Consider the following 15,969-nt stretch of genomic DNA (forward strand, 5'->3'; position numbering starts at 1 on the left):
TTATCTAGATAAGGGTCATACGTAAATTATGTCTTTAAAACATTTTTAGTAAAGAAAATATTCTTAATAATAAAACGACATCACATTTAATACAATCTGACTATGTTTTCTTAGGTACAAGGTTCCGAACCTTCCTACATATTTTGTCATTTGTTATATATTCTCCTTCTTCCTTGCTTGTATCGTTCCCAAGTTGAATTGACTAACTTATACCTAATCCTGCCGTCTTCAGAGACCGTCTCCCCGCAGCGTCCACGCTGACCCATCCCTGGCTGATCCAGTCGGCTCTGTGCACTGAACTCCACGTCACCAAGACCAAGCTCAAGAGGTACGTGATAAAGAAGCGATGGGCGAAGGCCGTTGCAGCCGTCATAGCACTCAAGAGGATGGGCGCCAAGTTTGAAGACGTGCATGAAGATGTGGAAACCATGGAGAACGGGGGGAAATGACGCGGGAAATGCTCAGTTTAGAACCTTTTGATAATAAACTTTTCTATAATATAAATAAGGATAAAGCGCCCCGAAGCGATATTTTAAATAGTAATAATAATATGGGTCTGTGATTAGTACGATCTTTTTTTTGTTAACAAATAGTTAAGTAATTGTAAACATACCCAAATATTTGCTATAAATTGATGTATGGTTCATTAAGTTAACGTAATCTCACACCAATCTCATAAAAACCTCTATATAGTTAGAGTCATGCCTCGTTGCTCTGTTGCGCTCCATCGTCTTTCGTCACGTCGATGTCCGTTAACGGATCAACGCAGTATATAGGTATAAATTATATGGAGTTTCGTACTTACAACAACGCACGTCAATGTCAAAACCTATAGAAAACATGGGAGTATGACAGAGCTGCAACGTTCTTTCAACGCACGAATGGGGCTCTAAAAACTGTCTAGAATAGAAGAAATTAGGTAACTAAGTATAAATTTAATACTTACCCAAAATGGTGCCAAATTATTTTCTAGATTCCTTATAGGTATGTTTATATAAAAATATTTCGTAATTTAAAATATAGTCTCATCTCTCAAGAGATCTTTATACATATAATATAGAAATAATATAGAATAAGCCTAATATTATAATACTTACTTCATAAGAATTTGAAAGACATAACTGCTAACTCTAATGTTAATTATTAATTTACTCTAAGATTTTTGACCGTAATGATATTCATAGTTTTATATATAAATGGTTTGTTCATAACAATAAAAGTGTGGCCATACATTACTGATGATAATAACTACTAACTAATAATATGTATGATACCACAATTTTGTTTTATATGGTTTGTATATGTACTTAAATATTTAATTTGAGTGGCAGTGCATTGGAAATAATAAAACTGAACTGAAATGTATGAAGAATGTTCATAATGTTATTTGTTTAAATCAGTCACGCTAGATGTCAGCACCAAGATGTAAGGTCCAACGCTAGTGTTACAATATAGCCACGACATGGGAATTGCTGAACGATATTACACATCCGATCAGATGTCAATTCAAATGACGATGGTCTTCACATACTAATGCAAGATGAAAGATTAAATAAAAATCCTCAAGGCTAGGCTATAAATACTACCAAAACACTTCTACCAAAACATCTTGCACCACTGGGCTCCATGTACGGCCTTATAAAAACGCTAGAACTTATATTCTTATTCCATATTTAATTGGTTGTATGATGTATACGTTCAATTACGTATTCCCAAATGCATTTAAAAATTTACAGTTCTGTAAAATGACTTCCTAAAGACAATCGTGTGAATAAATGACTCAAAATTTTTAGTATTTGTTTTTAAAATAGGTAGTTACTTATCACACAAATTTCCATACTACATTAAGTAAGTAGTCTAGGTTTTACTTACAGTTATACTATTTGAATCCTATAGACTACAAAAGTACAAGACCCAAGTCATAAAAAAGTTTAACTACAACACAGTACAATAGTTGACATCGACAGAACTTAGTACCTATGCTTCAACTTTTTTATGAACTCGAAGGTTTATAACGTAACGGGTGGCTAAAATAAAAGAACCAAAAACTTTTCTTAGTTTATTTTAAAACACCCAATGATATCGCACTGACAGAACAAATGCCAATGCAAAATCAGCGGACGCAGTAGAAGATGCGTTAACGGTAGGATTTCTGGTATCGTGCGCGTGCGCCGGGGCCGCCGAACTTCTTGGGCTCGCAGCGGCGGGGGTCGGCCACCAGCAAACTCCTGTCGTACTGCACGAGGATGTCTTTGATCTCCTTCTTTGACGCCTCGTCTACATCTGGAAGAGGTAATGACAATGTGTTGTGTTAAGAGTAGATGATACAATTTCTACCAAAAAGTACCATTATGTAGTAAAACCATTAGGTGCTAGTCTGTTTGAACCCAGTAGGGATTCAGTCATAACGACAGGCTCTTATTCCCTTATCCTTCATTAAGACTTCCTGTTCTAAGGTGGCAACCAAAAGCCATCTTAAAATGTTGTGCAATGCTTATAATAAATGTAGTGTACACTTCAAACAAGCAAGGTATTGTTGACACTTGCTGTTTGGTAAATGCCACAAGTAATCTCCTTTCCCTGAAATGGCTGAAACACATTGATGCGAGACAGCTTTGGAAAGAAAGGGTTAAACATGACGCAAGTCTCATATTATTATCCATTAAGACATTTTCTTCTACTTCTGTGTATGAAAACTGCTATACATAAGGTGTGATTAGTATACAAACTCAGGCGTGAGTAGGATTCAAACCTGAGACCTTTCAATCAGGTAGGCATCTTAACAACCACAACCGATTCTCTCACACACACTCGGCTCGCCATATATTAGTAGCAAAAAAGCATCTTTAAATGTATGAGTAAACAATTTTTTCATATTAAAAAATAAACAATAACAATAAATAATACATATATGTTTTAAAAAGACAAGTTCTTTGTAAGAAAAAGTATGTTACTATTTACATTTCTGATAAAAGGCAATGAGTGCCTTTGAGATGGCTTGTCTGATTGCGTACACCTGGGCGACGTGGCCACCACCCTTGACTGTCACTCTGATGTCAACACCAGAGAACTTTTCCTAGAAAACATACAAATTTTGTAAATATGGGTATTTATATGCAGTGTTCTTGGTGTCAAAATTGGTTGTACATTCAGACGGATGTTTGACTTCACATGCAAAGATGCTCAGGTTCGGAATAAGAATGATTCATCACAAAACAATTTTGCAATATTTTAAAGTGTCAATCTCCAATAAACACTGAAGTTTGAAAAATACACTTCAAACCATACCTTGCCAAGTAACAGGATGGGCTCCTGAAGTTTGTACTGCAGTAGTCGGGGCTCCACAAGCTCTAGAGGACGGCCATTCACTCGGAGAACTCCATGTCCTCGCTTGCAGTATGCTACTGCTGTGGCAGTTTTCTGTAATACATAAAGATAAATAAGATTTGAGCATAAGCATGAAATAAGTACCTAAGTTAATGTTTTTGTCACCTACATATCACATTGAATAATTTGCTGTGACTTTGCAGATTGCCTTTTAGTATATAATAACCTACACACACTAAAAGGCAATCTGCAGCTTGGGTTCTATGTTTTCATTATGAAAGTTTAAGGTTATGCTGAATTAAAATCAACTTGACAGCGCCATCATAAAATACTGTAGCTCCCGTTTAGACCAACTCGAAGAGATATTCTTGAGATGGCTGGTACAACGGAATCGTTAGTTTTCCTTCCTTTTGAAAGCAATAGACCAACGATTGAGGTTACAACTGCAAAGGCCGGAAGGTCACAATATTGTTAAATGTCAGATATACTACACAATTTCACTGCAATTTGAAAAATGAATTGTGATTATACTCGCTTATTAACAAAAAAATAATAAAATTACTGTTTTTAGCATCCACAAACACGTGGACGCATGATGGATGGAACACTCACCTTACGACCAAATACTTGCACGGCCTGAATAGGTTCGCGTCTCGCCTGAAACACGACATTTTATTATTTAATTTGTATCACTGAAACGTCGAAATAATCGAAAGTAAAACTAAAATTATGGAAAAATTAAATGATAAATCAACACACACCTCTGTAGCGGCAGCCATTTTGACAGGAAAAGAATGAATGAAAAATCGCACCACAGAATATGGAAAATGAACAATCAGATATATCATTCATTCATTATTTGTATTGAAATTAATTTCAAATACAAATCAAAATAAAAATTTAACCTATCAAATTCAATACGTAACATCCCATTTGTAAAAAATATAATTACAAAAGTCAGATTATTTATTTTTCCCACTTTGTGAAAAATGACAGTGACATCTATTGTTGAGTGGAATTAAACACATTGTAATAATTATTTTTATCACAGTCGATAGATGGCCATAGGATTGAAAAGTTTTTCGTTATCACGCCGCTACTTGTTCATAGAGGGCGTTGTAAATAATTTCGAAATAACGATATCAGCATAGCGAGTGTAGGGGATGCATGTTTTGTATTCGTAGAACGTAATTGCTGAAGCCAAGTCGTGCGACATGCCGGCATGCCCCGCAGTAGTGCACGATCACATCACAATGCGCTGCGAAAAAGTTGACATTCCCGCGCGCGTGCTTTAAAACTAAGCAAAACAGTGTGAACAGAAGTTATTATAAAGAGAAATTTGTGCATTATTGTTTACGTAATGAACAATCGAGTGTTTGAACTTTTTTAACTTGGATTTTCTGTATTTTATCACTTATCCTGATTTTATAGAACGAAGGTAAGTAAGCCTATATTCATTGTAATAGAATAAGAATATAAGGTAGCTATAAAAATATTACCAGCTATAAAATCTTAAAAAGTACTCAGTAAAATTTATATAAATCTAACCCACCTTAAATATTGCGTATTTATAAATGATATTATTATAAATATTAAAATGTAAAGAAGCTTAAGTTTTTTGTATAATAATAACTACGATATGCACTTACACATACTTAGATACATTTAAATGGTTCGGTGCGTCACAAAAACCAGTGATTCATTGGAATGCCGACTCTTGATGGGCTGGGTATTAAGATATACCTACTAAGTAACTATTTAATTATTACAATGAACCAGGAAAACCATTTACATGAAAAATCTTGGACGTATTCGTGTCACCACTATTGAAAAGCAATCGAGACACGATTACGATTTAATGCTAGTATCAGTAGGTAAACCTGCAGTTTTGGCGAAAGAATCTGTTGGCAAAAAGTACCACTGACCACAAATAATAGGCTTCAGGTAGCTAATCTAAGCTAAGGTAGGTAATCAACCCGGACTTCGCACTATCATTGTTTTAATTTTGTGTGAAGGCAGTCATAATTATGTAATAATAATCCTAATCCCAAAACTAATATTATAAATGCGAAATTAAGTTTGTTTGTTCTTCTTCACGCATAATCTACTGGACCGATTGTTATGAAATTTGGTAGGTATACGGGTAGAAAATAACCTGGAATAAAACATAGGGTACTTTTTATCTCGAAATTCCCACGGGAGCGAAGCCCCGGGGCGCAACTAGTACTTTATAGAAATGTAATAAGTATATATTTCTATAATATTTACTTACATAAAGGTACGGACATGATAAATACTTACACAATTTATGGCGAAGGAATGTCACAGCTGGTGTCATCCCCATGTCATGGCAGTGTTATAGAAATGCATTCTTTAAAAACGATAGCTATTATAAGTATTCATCTGCAATCGGATGCAGTAAGTATCTAGATTCCTCATAACGTGGCTACTCCTGTGGATACGTAATCTTATTCATAAGGGCAAACATTTTAGTCATCATAGCGATATTAATCATCGATATTGTGACAACAACTATTTGTAACTATTATTAAATCCTTACATACATAAAAAGAAGTCCCCCTGAAAGCACTGATAGTTGTCAGCCGTTTTTTAAAGAACACAAAATTCTTACACTTCCGTCACTTTACATACTTGAGGTAGCAACATTTGTGAAAACCAATGCTCATTTATTCCCTCGTCTAGCTGATGTTGTATTGAGGAATCATCGAGATATCTATCGATTATGCATGCACCCATCAAAAACTGCTTTACTCGGTAATAGCATAGTATGTATGGCACCGAAAATTTACAACAAAATTCCAAATCAATATAAAAGCTTAAATTTAAATCTATTTAAAAAGCACCTCAAGTCTTTATTAACTGATAAATGTTATTATACTTTAAATGATTTCTTTAATGATAGACTCGGATAGAATATATATTTTTTTTGTTATTTGTAGTGGATAGCATGCTCCTCTTTATTTATTTATATTTGCATATCTATATTCGGTAAAACATGTAGGTTTAATTCATTTTGACATCAATTTGTATATTTGTACTCATGTTTTGGGCAAATAAATGTTTTCTTTCTTTCTTTCCGCTGTCGGACGTTTTTTTGTACAGTTTTCTCCAACAGATTCGCCGGGAAAGTTTAAGTCTATATTTATTATGATTTTATCCGAGCCGCTATAAATAACAAATATATACAAAAATGACCTAAAACCTTTACACGAATGAAATTAAAATAAATGAATCTCTGCAATTTTTGTTCTAGTTTCAGCGAGTTAAAACAGATTTTAAAGAAAATATCGAATCAATATTACATAAAACGTGTCTCTTAGCATTGCCTTTTTCATTTCTGGAAAATAAACAAATATATCTAATAAACAACAAATTCAATTGTGTTTGTCATGCCATCCGTATAAACAAGATTCCACGAATGCACATATTCACAACAGCAGAAATATTTACAGATGCACCGGACAGATGCAACTGAATGCACGATTGATGCATGAGAAACGAGCTCTGCTATGTTCATATAGATCAACATACTTAAGTCGTATGTATGTTTGTTTATCTAGACTAAACTATAACTAACTAATGGGATTTATAAAATCTCATTTTAACCACCTTTTACCGGCGGATTCGCTCGCGTTAATTTCCCACGTGAACAGTAACTTTTTATCGATATGAAATATAGATATTCTTATTGATTGTACAGCGGTTGCTAACCCATGAAAAGAATATGCAGTTTGTCCCAAACCAAAATCTAAGTGATTCTTTTTTAAACTAAGTGTTTATCTTATCTTTCTCCGTGCGCGATAAATTTATCAGATCGGAAATGTAATTATCGAATAGGTATCCGTATACCGGATACTTTAGCAAATGTATTCCATTAAAAACAACGGTACATACTTAGAAGAAATGTAGAATAGAGGAAATATAGCGTGATAATAAAATATATATTATATTTTTAACCAGATGACTATTAGAACCAATTTTTTCTGCAAAAACTATTTTGTGAAATATATTTTTTTTTTGATGTAATGCATTAACAATTTACAAATGGCTATATGTTAAGATCGTACCTCATCATCATCATCATCACAGCCACAAGAAGTCTGTTGGACATAGATAACTAGATTTTGCCCACAACTTCGTATGTGAGTTAAACTCCGTTTCTCGTGGGAATTTCAGGAAATCCCTTCTTAGTACACTCCTCTACACTGTCCTAGGAACCTACACACCAAATTTCAGCTTTCTACGCCCAGTAGTTTCGGCTGTGCGTTGTTGTCACTCAGTAACGCAAGAGTTTTATATATATAGATAAATTGTTCCTATTTATATATAAATATAAATTTACTTTAGAATATCCATGGGACGTTGCTTCTACATTTTTTTGTTTCTTCAGTGCCGGCAATAATCTCTATTAGGACTGGTTTGGATTCTCCATCGTAACAAATAGATGTAATTACAAAGTTTAACGGCTTTACACTTGTTATTGGTTTTTTATTCGTAGCTAATGAAGAGATGGAGGATAAAAACAAGGAAATTACATTTTAAATGGTTAATCAAATAGTTTATTGCATTTGGGGACCAGAAAAAGATTTGAGATTGTTTTTTTTTTCAATCTACTTATACAATCAATGTGTTTTCCTAGTCTTTTTATTATGTGTACATATTTTTTGTATAAAACATACAAAACTTGTAAATTAAATATTTATTTCTAAAATGGCAATACTGATTTTTACATAGTCATAGTTACAAAAATAAAAAACATTTTAAAAACAATAAAAACATACGTTTTTCGACATAATTCTTTAGAACAGAATGATTGACTGAGTTCTTCGAAATTCAAACCGGACGTAAGCGACTTTAAAAAGTTTCAAGAAACATGGCTGCCTACAAATTCGCGAAATTAAAAAAAATAAATGTCACACAGGCAATATGACGTAGAATATTAACGTAACGCGTTTATGTCTTTTCTTATAGCATCAGTCAGTCAGTGCTTCGTATTGCAAACTAGTTTAAATAGGAAGCAAAAGGGCACTAGATGTAAAACTTTATTAAAATGACCGTATTTCTCAAGGTGCTCTCAAAAAATAGTTCCAATAATTGTTATTACGTAACAGTATTGACTCAAAAATACCTAATTAATTTTATTGGCTAGAGAAACCGGTGAAATACAACATCACGTTAATGAAAACAGTTCAACAAGATGTTATGCAAGATGAAAGTATAACATCAGAATTTAATGTCATAAATTATGAACTAATATGATGATAAAAATGTATGGAAAAGTTGCGTAATACATTCGGGCGCTTATTCTGAAAATGAGGCGATTTGAAAGAGATTGCATTGATTGATACGTTTGGAATTGTTGTTGCTACACCCCCGGAGCTCTGTTTACCGTGGAAATTCTAGGGTAAAGTCCCTTTCAATTTCAAGTATTATTACTTACCTATTTCAATCTGAATCATCAGTATTTCATTCGCCAAGGTGTCTCACATTCATGCACCTATGTGTCCGATTCTGAATATTAGCTTTTGCTTCTTCTTCTTGACCTTATCCCACTCACATGGGGTCGGCACAGTATGTAAGTTGCTTCCATTTCGTTCTGTCATTTACCATATCCATTGACACTCCTTTCCTGTTCATACTATCCTTGACCACTCCATCCATTTCTTCTTAGGTCTTCCTCTATTTCTGGAACCCTCTACTTCCATCTTTAATGCCCTTTGAGTGACGTGATTATTATTAATACTTAGCTGTTTGTTTCCCAAACATAAATAGGATTTTTCAAAGTCATAATCCAAAATACGGATCACTAACGTAAGTATATTATCGACGGAGATATCGAATATAGTGGCTATCTCTTTAGAGATCATTCTAGAAGTATTCGTCTCACTAGTTTTAATTACATATTACTTTAATAATTATATATTTAATTAGTAAAAAATAGACATATTTCTCACGTTACTATTAAGATTGTCAAAAATGTCGTTTAAAACTGCAGGACCACATTGTACCAAATAAACGACCTTTCTTTCCTTCTTCTAGTTGGCTTCACGCCTGTGTGCTATGGTTTACTTTATAATCGCGCCCCGAATGAGTTAGTTGATTCGATGTATATGGACAGACAGACCGTTGCTTGCCCGACATATCAGTACGGCTTCCTGTACCCAATACGATGGGTCACACTAATCCATTTAGAACTAAACCAGGCAATGTGGGAGGTTACATGACAGTGAGCGTTTTAAATTAACCCGTAATTAGTTAGAGTTTAGGTCAGAAGTTAGACAATGCGGCTGATTTTAGTCTGTTTTCTGCTTTCTACTTGCTTTAGGGTTCTGTATATCGTAATGTAAAAATGGAACTTTCGGAATCACTTCGTTGTCTGTCCGTAAATAAAACGAAGTAAATATAATGTTTACTTTTATGCTTTTAAGTACTATCATTTCATCAACGATTGATTTTGTGTATTTCCTTTTGAATTTAAATATAACATACAAATGTGAATATTTAATTTGTTAATTTATTGCAAACCATTCTTTATCTGTCATCTCGGACATGAGTCTCATCCATGACTCCACGCTGTCTCTAGCCCTCCTCATCCAGTTACGACCAATACGCTTCCGAATATTGTCCACTCGTCTCTCTGCTGGACGACCTCTTTCTAGAGTGGTTTTCTAGAAAAACACATGCAGAGATAGCGATTTTGATCTCTATTCTAAAATCTCTAAAGATATTTCACTCGGCACAACAACCAATCCGAGTATAAATTTTCATTTATATCAGTGCATATAGAATTTGCTCGTAAGGCTTCATAATATGATTAGTGCACACGCCACGCCACGCGCATGGGAAGCTACACAAATGTAGAAAAGGATTAGTTCACACTTATTGCCCTATTTATATTATCGCCAAACAGTTCGCCTTTGGCCGATATTGTTGATTTTTCATTGCTGTAAATAAAACGCTGCTTCACAAGCTTCGTTCATTCATTCGCGTCGGATGTTAGGCGATATAATTTATTTCGGTATAAAAAGTACCCTATGTGTTACTCCAGGTCACATTCTACCCGTGTACCAAATTTCATAACATTCGGTCCCGTAGATTTTGCGTTTAACAAACATATATCCTTACAAACTTTGGCATTCCTTACGAATAAACTCAAAAACTACAGGAAACATTTAAATAAAATTTGGCGCAATGGTTACATCGATACGCAAAGTCAATAGACCAGTCGGTCACTCGCCAGGCGAGCAGGATAAGATAGGTTTGTTTGTTGCATCGTTTAGCCCACTTTTCTGTTTTCTGATTAACAAAACAAATAAATTAAAATATATATATATATATATATTGAATCGTTTACTGTGACTTAGTTTGTTAAGTTTTAAATATCGATATTGTTCAATTCTTGTTGTTAAACTATAGTTTACAACAATCGGGTTATAATCTGTTTGAAATTACGCTGACCCGGCCGCGAAGCTCGGGTTCAGCGTAAAAAAAAACTTTGAAATTTGTAGATTCGGCTGTGATTTTACAACCGGCCCCCGGCCTGACGTCAACCCTCCTTGGGAATTCTATTGCTGCCTAGGCTGTGTAACGCGACACACAAGACACACAGACAAGAGGAACAACATAGGTTAATAAAAAATATTGTTTCTTTATGGTATAATGTAACTTTTTTTAATGTAATATCGTGTCGAGTATCGGTCAAACTTTACTAAACGCTTTAGAAGAGTTTTTATAAGTTCGGCTATATTCAAAGCGCGTACGCATACCTATGTGATGACGTCATATCATAATGTCAATACTCCCATAGAATTAAAGGACGCCATGCAATATTATCAAACATTTTATACCTTACTCACATTTGTGGGATATTTGGAATGCATCTGATCCATTAAGTATAGATTAAAATGTGAAAGTTGTAAGTATGTTTACCGAATTTGTATCAAAATGAATTCTTGACCCACCGCTTCACTATAGTTAGGTATAATAAATTCTAATTTGAGTTTCATTATCTGTCTGTTATCTCCTTCAGTAAAGACTTGAATGAATCAATGAATCTACTCAAGCAATCTTCTTGAAACTTCACTAAATATTACTTAATCTAAACCTACTGTTATTGACAAAAAGTTAAAGCCTACTTACTAAAATATGTTTTGTCAATGTTCAATAAATTGTTTTAACTTTTTTATGAATGAAGGTACCTTTATTCATAAAAAAGTTAAAATACTTTTACGTTACTTATAAGTAACGTAAGTAGTTGGTGAGTAGTTAAAATTACAGTTTAATACAGTGGACTCATACGAGCTAGGCTGACAGACGGACATTGCAATTTGAGGAAAATGCTATTCCAAGATGGTCACTTGAATCTAATACAACTGTTTGAATCTATAAATTCGGGAACAAATTATTATTACATCTCATAACTCTCTCTCATCTCTGCATGTTGCTTAAGGTGTTGTGAAGCCGCAAAGCCCAGGGTCCGCGTAAAAAAGAAACCTTTAAAACTATAAATATCCGGCTGTGAAACAACCGGTCGCCTGCCTGGCGTTAACCCTCCTTGAGAATGCTATTGTTACCTATCAGCTGCCTTTGGTGTGCCCCACAGTCGCCTCGTACGACATCCTTGGGAAGATATGGAGTAGTCCTATTCTAGGGCGGAACCACACGCCACCGTGCACATATATCTATTCATATTCAAATTTATTGGTTTCACTTGCAAATAAAAGGAAGTTTAGAAAAGACTTGATTCTCAGCGTTTTATTTTTACAAATCTTTGCAAGACAATGTTTTGAAGGGTCGCTGTCGGCCAAAAATATATACAAATGCAAACATTCGATCTTGTGTGTGTGTGATTGTCAAGATATTTAAAGACGTGCGTACTAGTTTATCCTCCCATGTTCCTAAACGGGTTTTACGTTTATTCGCCAAGATGCGAATGATGCTCGATACAAAATTTATTGGCATGTTACATGGGTATGGTGACCAGCGCTGCCCTAACAAGATGAAATCAAAAGTGATGTTTCGATTAAGGCACTTTCTTGACGCTTTGTGTTGAGTATAAGTAAGTTAGTGGACAGCCACCACATTTAAAGGTTATATTTTATTATATTGTTTATGGTTATCTCATAGAGTGACATTGTTGTTGTGAAAAAAATGGTTTGAATTTGTAAGACGTTAAAATGTAGCTGATAGAAATAGAAGAGAAATAAAATGATTTAATATAAAGGAACTTTAATTAATTGAGGCATTCAGATCTACAAAGCCAATACTTTGTATGTACTATGCAAACTTTATAAAACACTAGATGTTCCCGGGGCTTCGCTCCCGTGGGATTTTTTTAGATAAAATATAGCCTATAGCAAGCATGGATAATGTACCTTTCTAATGTTGAAACAATTTTTGAAATCGGTTTGGTAGTTTCGGAGATTACCCGCCTCAAACACAAACTCACAAACGCTTATCTCTTTATAATAATAGTATAGATATATTTTAACAGATTATGCCACACTAGAGAAAGAATTTTAGTACCAACACAATAGTAATTAAGGGCTACGTAGATACATATACTATCCCTGTATTGTCCTGGGACACCTCAGACCCTTTAGCGATGAGGAAGTAACCGAGATTACACTCAATTGAGGGAGAGAGAAACAGAAATGTGTGCCAAATTTTATCAGTATTGATACAGTAGAATCTATTTTTAACAAACCTCACAAAGTCATAGCATGCAAGTTTTTATTTTCGCATATAAATTAGTAGGATTATTGGATAATTGTTTTTATCTGATAATGTTCATGTACATAATTACACGAATATGCGCTTGTATTTACGTTCAGTATCTCTGCCTGTCTATTTATCGTCTATGATGTACAGTTGATGGTATCTAGTTATCCTTAAGTAATCATAGAGTGTATAGACGTAAACAACTATGGTTTCGTTATATAGGAGAAAATACTTGCTGACTTGTTATTATAGCGGTCAAGCTGACCAATAGGCAAAGTCCACCATTAGAGAAGTGAAATGCAAACCCACACTAAGCCCACAGTTAATTTAGTTCATTTATACCATGCTAATGCTGACGTATACAGTTTTACATTAGTTGTACTGGTTTAGACTCCGTCCACGCCGGTAGTTTGTAGCTTTCAGGACCGACAATGACGTAAAGCCGCCTATGAAGGTCTAAATTCTGAATAAATCCTTTGTCATTGACCATCCTCGAAGTCGACCTAACTATAGATTTGAGGAAATTACATGCTGATCTGGCAGCGAAAAAAACCTGCCGCTTCTCACGCGCAAATCGTAAAAGTCGACCAAGGGAAAGGGCTATAAATGGGAGATTTCCCTCATAGAAGATAGGCTAACATCCTCACATTATTTCAAAATGTCATCCACCAATAAGCCCGCTATTCATCTAAACATGGCCTGAAGTATTCGCGACCTGGCTCTATCCACCCCGTGACGAAAAGACGTAAAGACATGATATCGGAACATCTCAACTGAAATGTAAATCGGGATTAGACTCCTCGCTGTCTGCTCAGATTAAATCAATTTACAAATAATAGTATGCTGCCTCCCACGCCAACCAGTTTGGCAAGTCCTAACTTAATCAGCAATGTATAACATACATGTATTTCTACAACCGCATCCCACGGACTAGACATGGATGTGTACCAACATTATTTGTTAACAAAGTATATTTTTAATTTAACAAAAGAAAATGTATGATATGGGTCCTATTTTTATCATTAAGCCGCCGTCGAAACTATATTTCATAACCAAATGCGATCGAAGACTTCATCATCCTTGTTCGTAACCAGTTTCGATGGAGAACTTATACGAAATCATTCGAAACCAGTTTCAAATTGCTCACTAACTCACAAACATATTTATTGACTTACATCAATGGGAACAAGTACACTCTTACGTTTATTCAGGGTGTTATTTTAATATTCTTACTCAATCCACAGTTATACTTCTGTACCAGCGCTGTTCTATGACATTATGTAATATAATCTGATTAAATTCTGAAGGTGTATGTTTGCAATTTCTCCGTACTAAGCTACGACACTGGTGTTATGGGTGGCATCGGCAATATTATCCAAGCTTACCATCCTGCACAGATAAACAAGTACTCACCTACCACATACATAAATAATTTGAACGTCTTAAATTTAATACTCGAGTATTATTAAGGTCAATTTCAACACCTAAATACAACTCTTTTTATTTGATGTTCGTTCAGTTTGTTCACTCATTCAACTTATTCTACTCGTAACAATCACTTAGGACAAAAATCATTACAATTTTTGCGTGTAAAAAAAATGGAATGATTATTATAATAAAATAATATATTTATCTAAGTAAGTACCTAATATTTTTGCGTGTAAAAAAATTCTAATGATTATTATAATAAAATAATATATTTATCTAAGTAAGTACCTAATATAACTTTTTTCAGTAATTAAACTACAAAATTCAAAAAATAACCCGTGTTAATTTTTTTGACAAACTTAATTTTCTTTTTTTAAAGCTGTTAAAGCTATAGTGTGTTAGATTTAATTCGGTTCACTTAACAAGGTATATAGTTTAACAATAATAAGAAAACAAGTAAATTATTATATAAAGTTGGAACGCTGTGCTGTGAGTCAGCGCTCACACCCAGTGTGTCACTTTACATACAATTGATGCATTACAATATCCATTACTCTTGCATTCTAGATGAAATTAACATTTTGAGATTTTGATAAGTCAATTTATTTTCCTTAAGTATTTGTTTGTACTCGTACAGTGGTAGCGTAAGTTAGTATAAAATGTTTTTTTAATAGTTATTATAGTTCTTATAATTTAAACAAAAGATAAGGGAGTAAAGATTTATTTTTATATCAGACAGTGACTTTTGACAGAGAATATCATGTACATAAAGAAATCCTAACCCTAACTAATAATATAAATACGAAATTAACTTTCTTACTTACTTATTAAAATTTCAAGAAGATTGATTGAGTAGATTGAGCGTGAAGAGTCACGCTCTATCTACACAACCAATCTTCTTGAAATTTTGCATACTATAGTTTGAAGTACGGAGAACGACAAAGGGTACCTTTCATCCCGAAAAAATAACTGCTCCCGTGGAGAATCACACGGGCGAAGCCGCGGGCAAAAGCTAGTAGTTTATAAATGTGACCTCATATACACATAAAATCAATTGCAATGCGGTTTTCCTCGTATATTCTGAGCTACATAATAATTTATTTAATAAATGGTATAACACTAACGTTCTAATAAACTTTAAAAAATACTTTTCTTAGATTTTCGCCTGCTTAACCCCCGACGCAAAAAAGGAAAATTATTTAATTGACATATCTATAAATTAAAAAATAAAATAAAAGGAAAATTATTTAATTGACATATAACGCAATGCAAGATTTACAATATAAGATTTGCTATATTTATAAACTGTGGCTTGTAAACATGAAATAAAAAATATTCCTAATAAAGAATTGCACGTATATGTGAGAACATATATACACACATTTCATTTTTTGTCGACATATTGATTTGTCAAAGTTATCGGATCTCGACTCCAAATGGATAGAAATCTATAAGCAAAGTACAAAAATGGAG

At 34.0% G+C, this 15,969-nt stretch overlaps 2 protein-coding genes across 3 annotated transcripts in view; one reads left to right on the plus strand and one right to left on the minus strand.

Moving 5' to 3' along the window:
• Window positions 1-2,046: 2,046 nt before the first annotated feature.
• RpS16 (Ribosomal protein S16) lies at window positions 2,047-4,171 on the minus strand. Its single transcript, XM_053760145.1, has 5 exons — window positions 4,089-4,171; window positions 3,940-3,984; window positions 3,289-3,420; window positions 2,962-3,076; window positions 2,047-2,283 (listed from the first exon to the last, which is right to left on the minus strand). Exons 1-5 carry the CDS (start codon window positions 4,104-4,106, stop codon window positions 2,138-2,140), a joined length of 456 nt encoding a protein of 151 aa, XP_053616120.1. The 5' UTR covers window positions 4,107-4,171; the 3' UTR covers window positions 2,047-2,137.
• A 323-nt stretch (window positions 4,172-4,494) lies between these two features.
• insc (inscuteable) overlaps window positions 4,495-15,969 on the plus strand; it is a 36,733-nt gene continuing 25,258 nt past the window's right edge. For both annotated transcript variants that reach the window (XM_053760131.2, XM_053760132.2), the window contains exon 1: window positions 4,495-4,765. The gene's annotated coding sequence lies outside the window, so the exon portion shown is untranslated. The remainder of the gene's footprint in view (window positions 4,766-15,969) is intronic.

The sequence above is a fragment of the Plodia interpunctella genome, chromosome 20, assembly GCF_027563975.2.
Source record: "Plodia interpunctella isolate USDA-ARS_2022_Savannah chromosome 20, ilPloInte3.2, whole genome shotgun sequence".
Classification (NCBI taxonomy): Eukaryota; Metazoa; Arthropoda; class Insecta; order Lepidoptera; family Pyralidae; genus Plodia; species Plodia interpunctella.

Coding starts and splice junctions, on each gene's coding strand:
- RpS16 (XM_053760145.1), bottom strand. Junction 3,077..3,288: donor CCATCCTGTTACTTGGCAAG/GTATGGTTTGAA, acceptor TATGTTTTCTAG/GAAAAGTTCTCTGGTGTTGA. Junction 2,284..2,961: donor CATTGCCTTTTATCAGAAAT/GTAAATAGTAAC, acceptor TACCTCTTCCAG/ATGTAGACGAGGCGTCAAAG.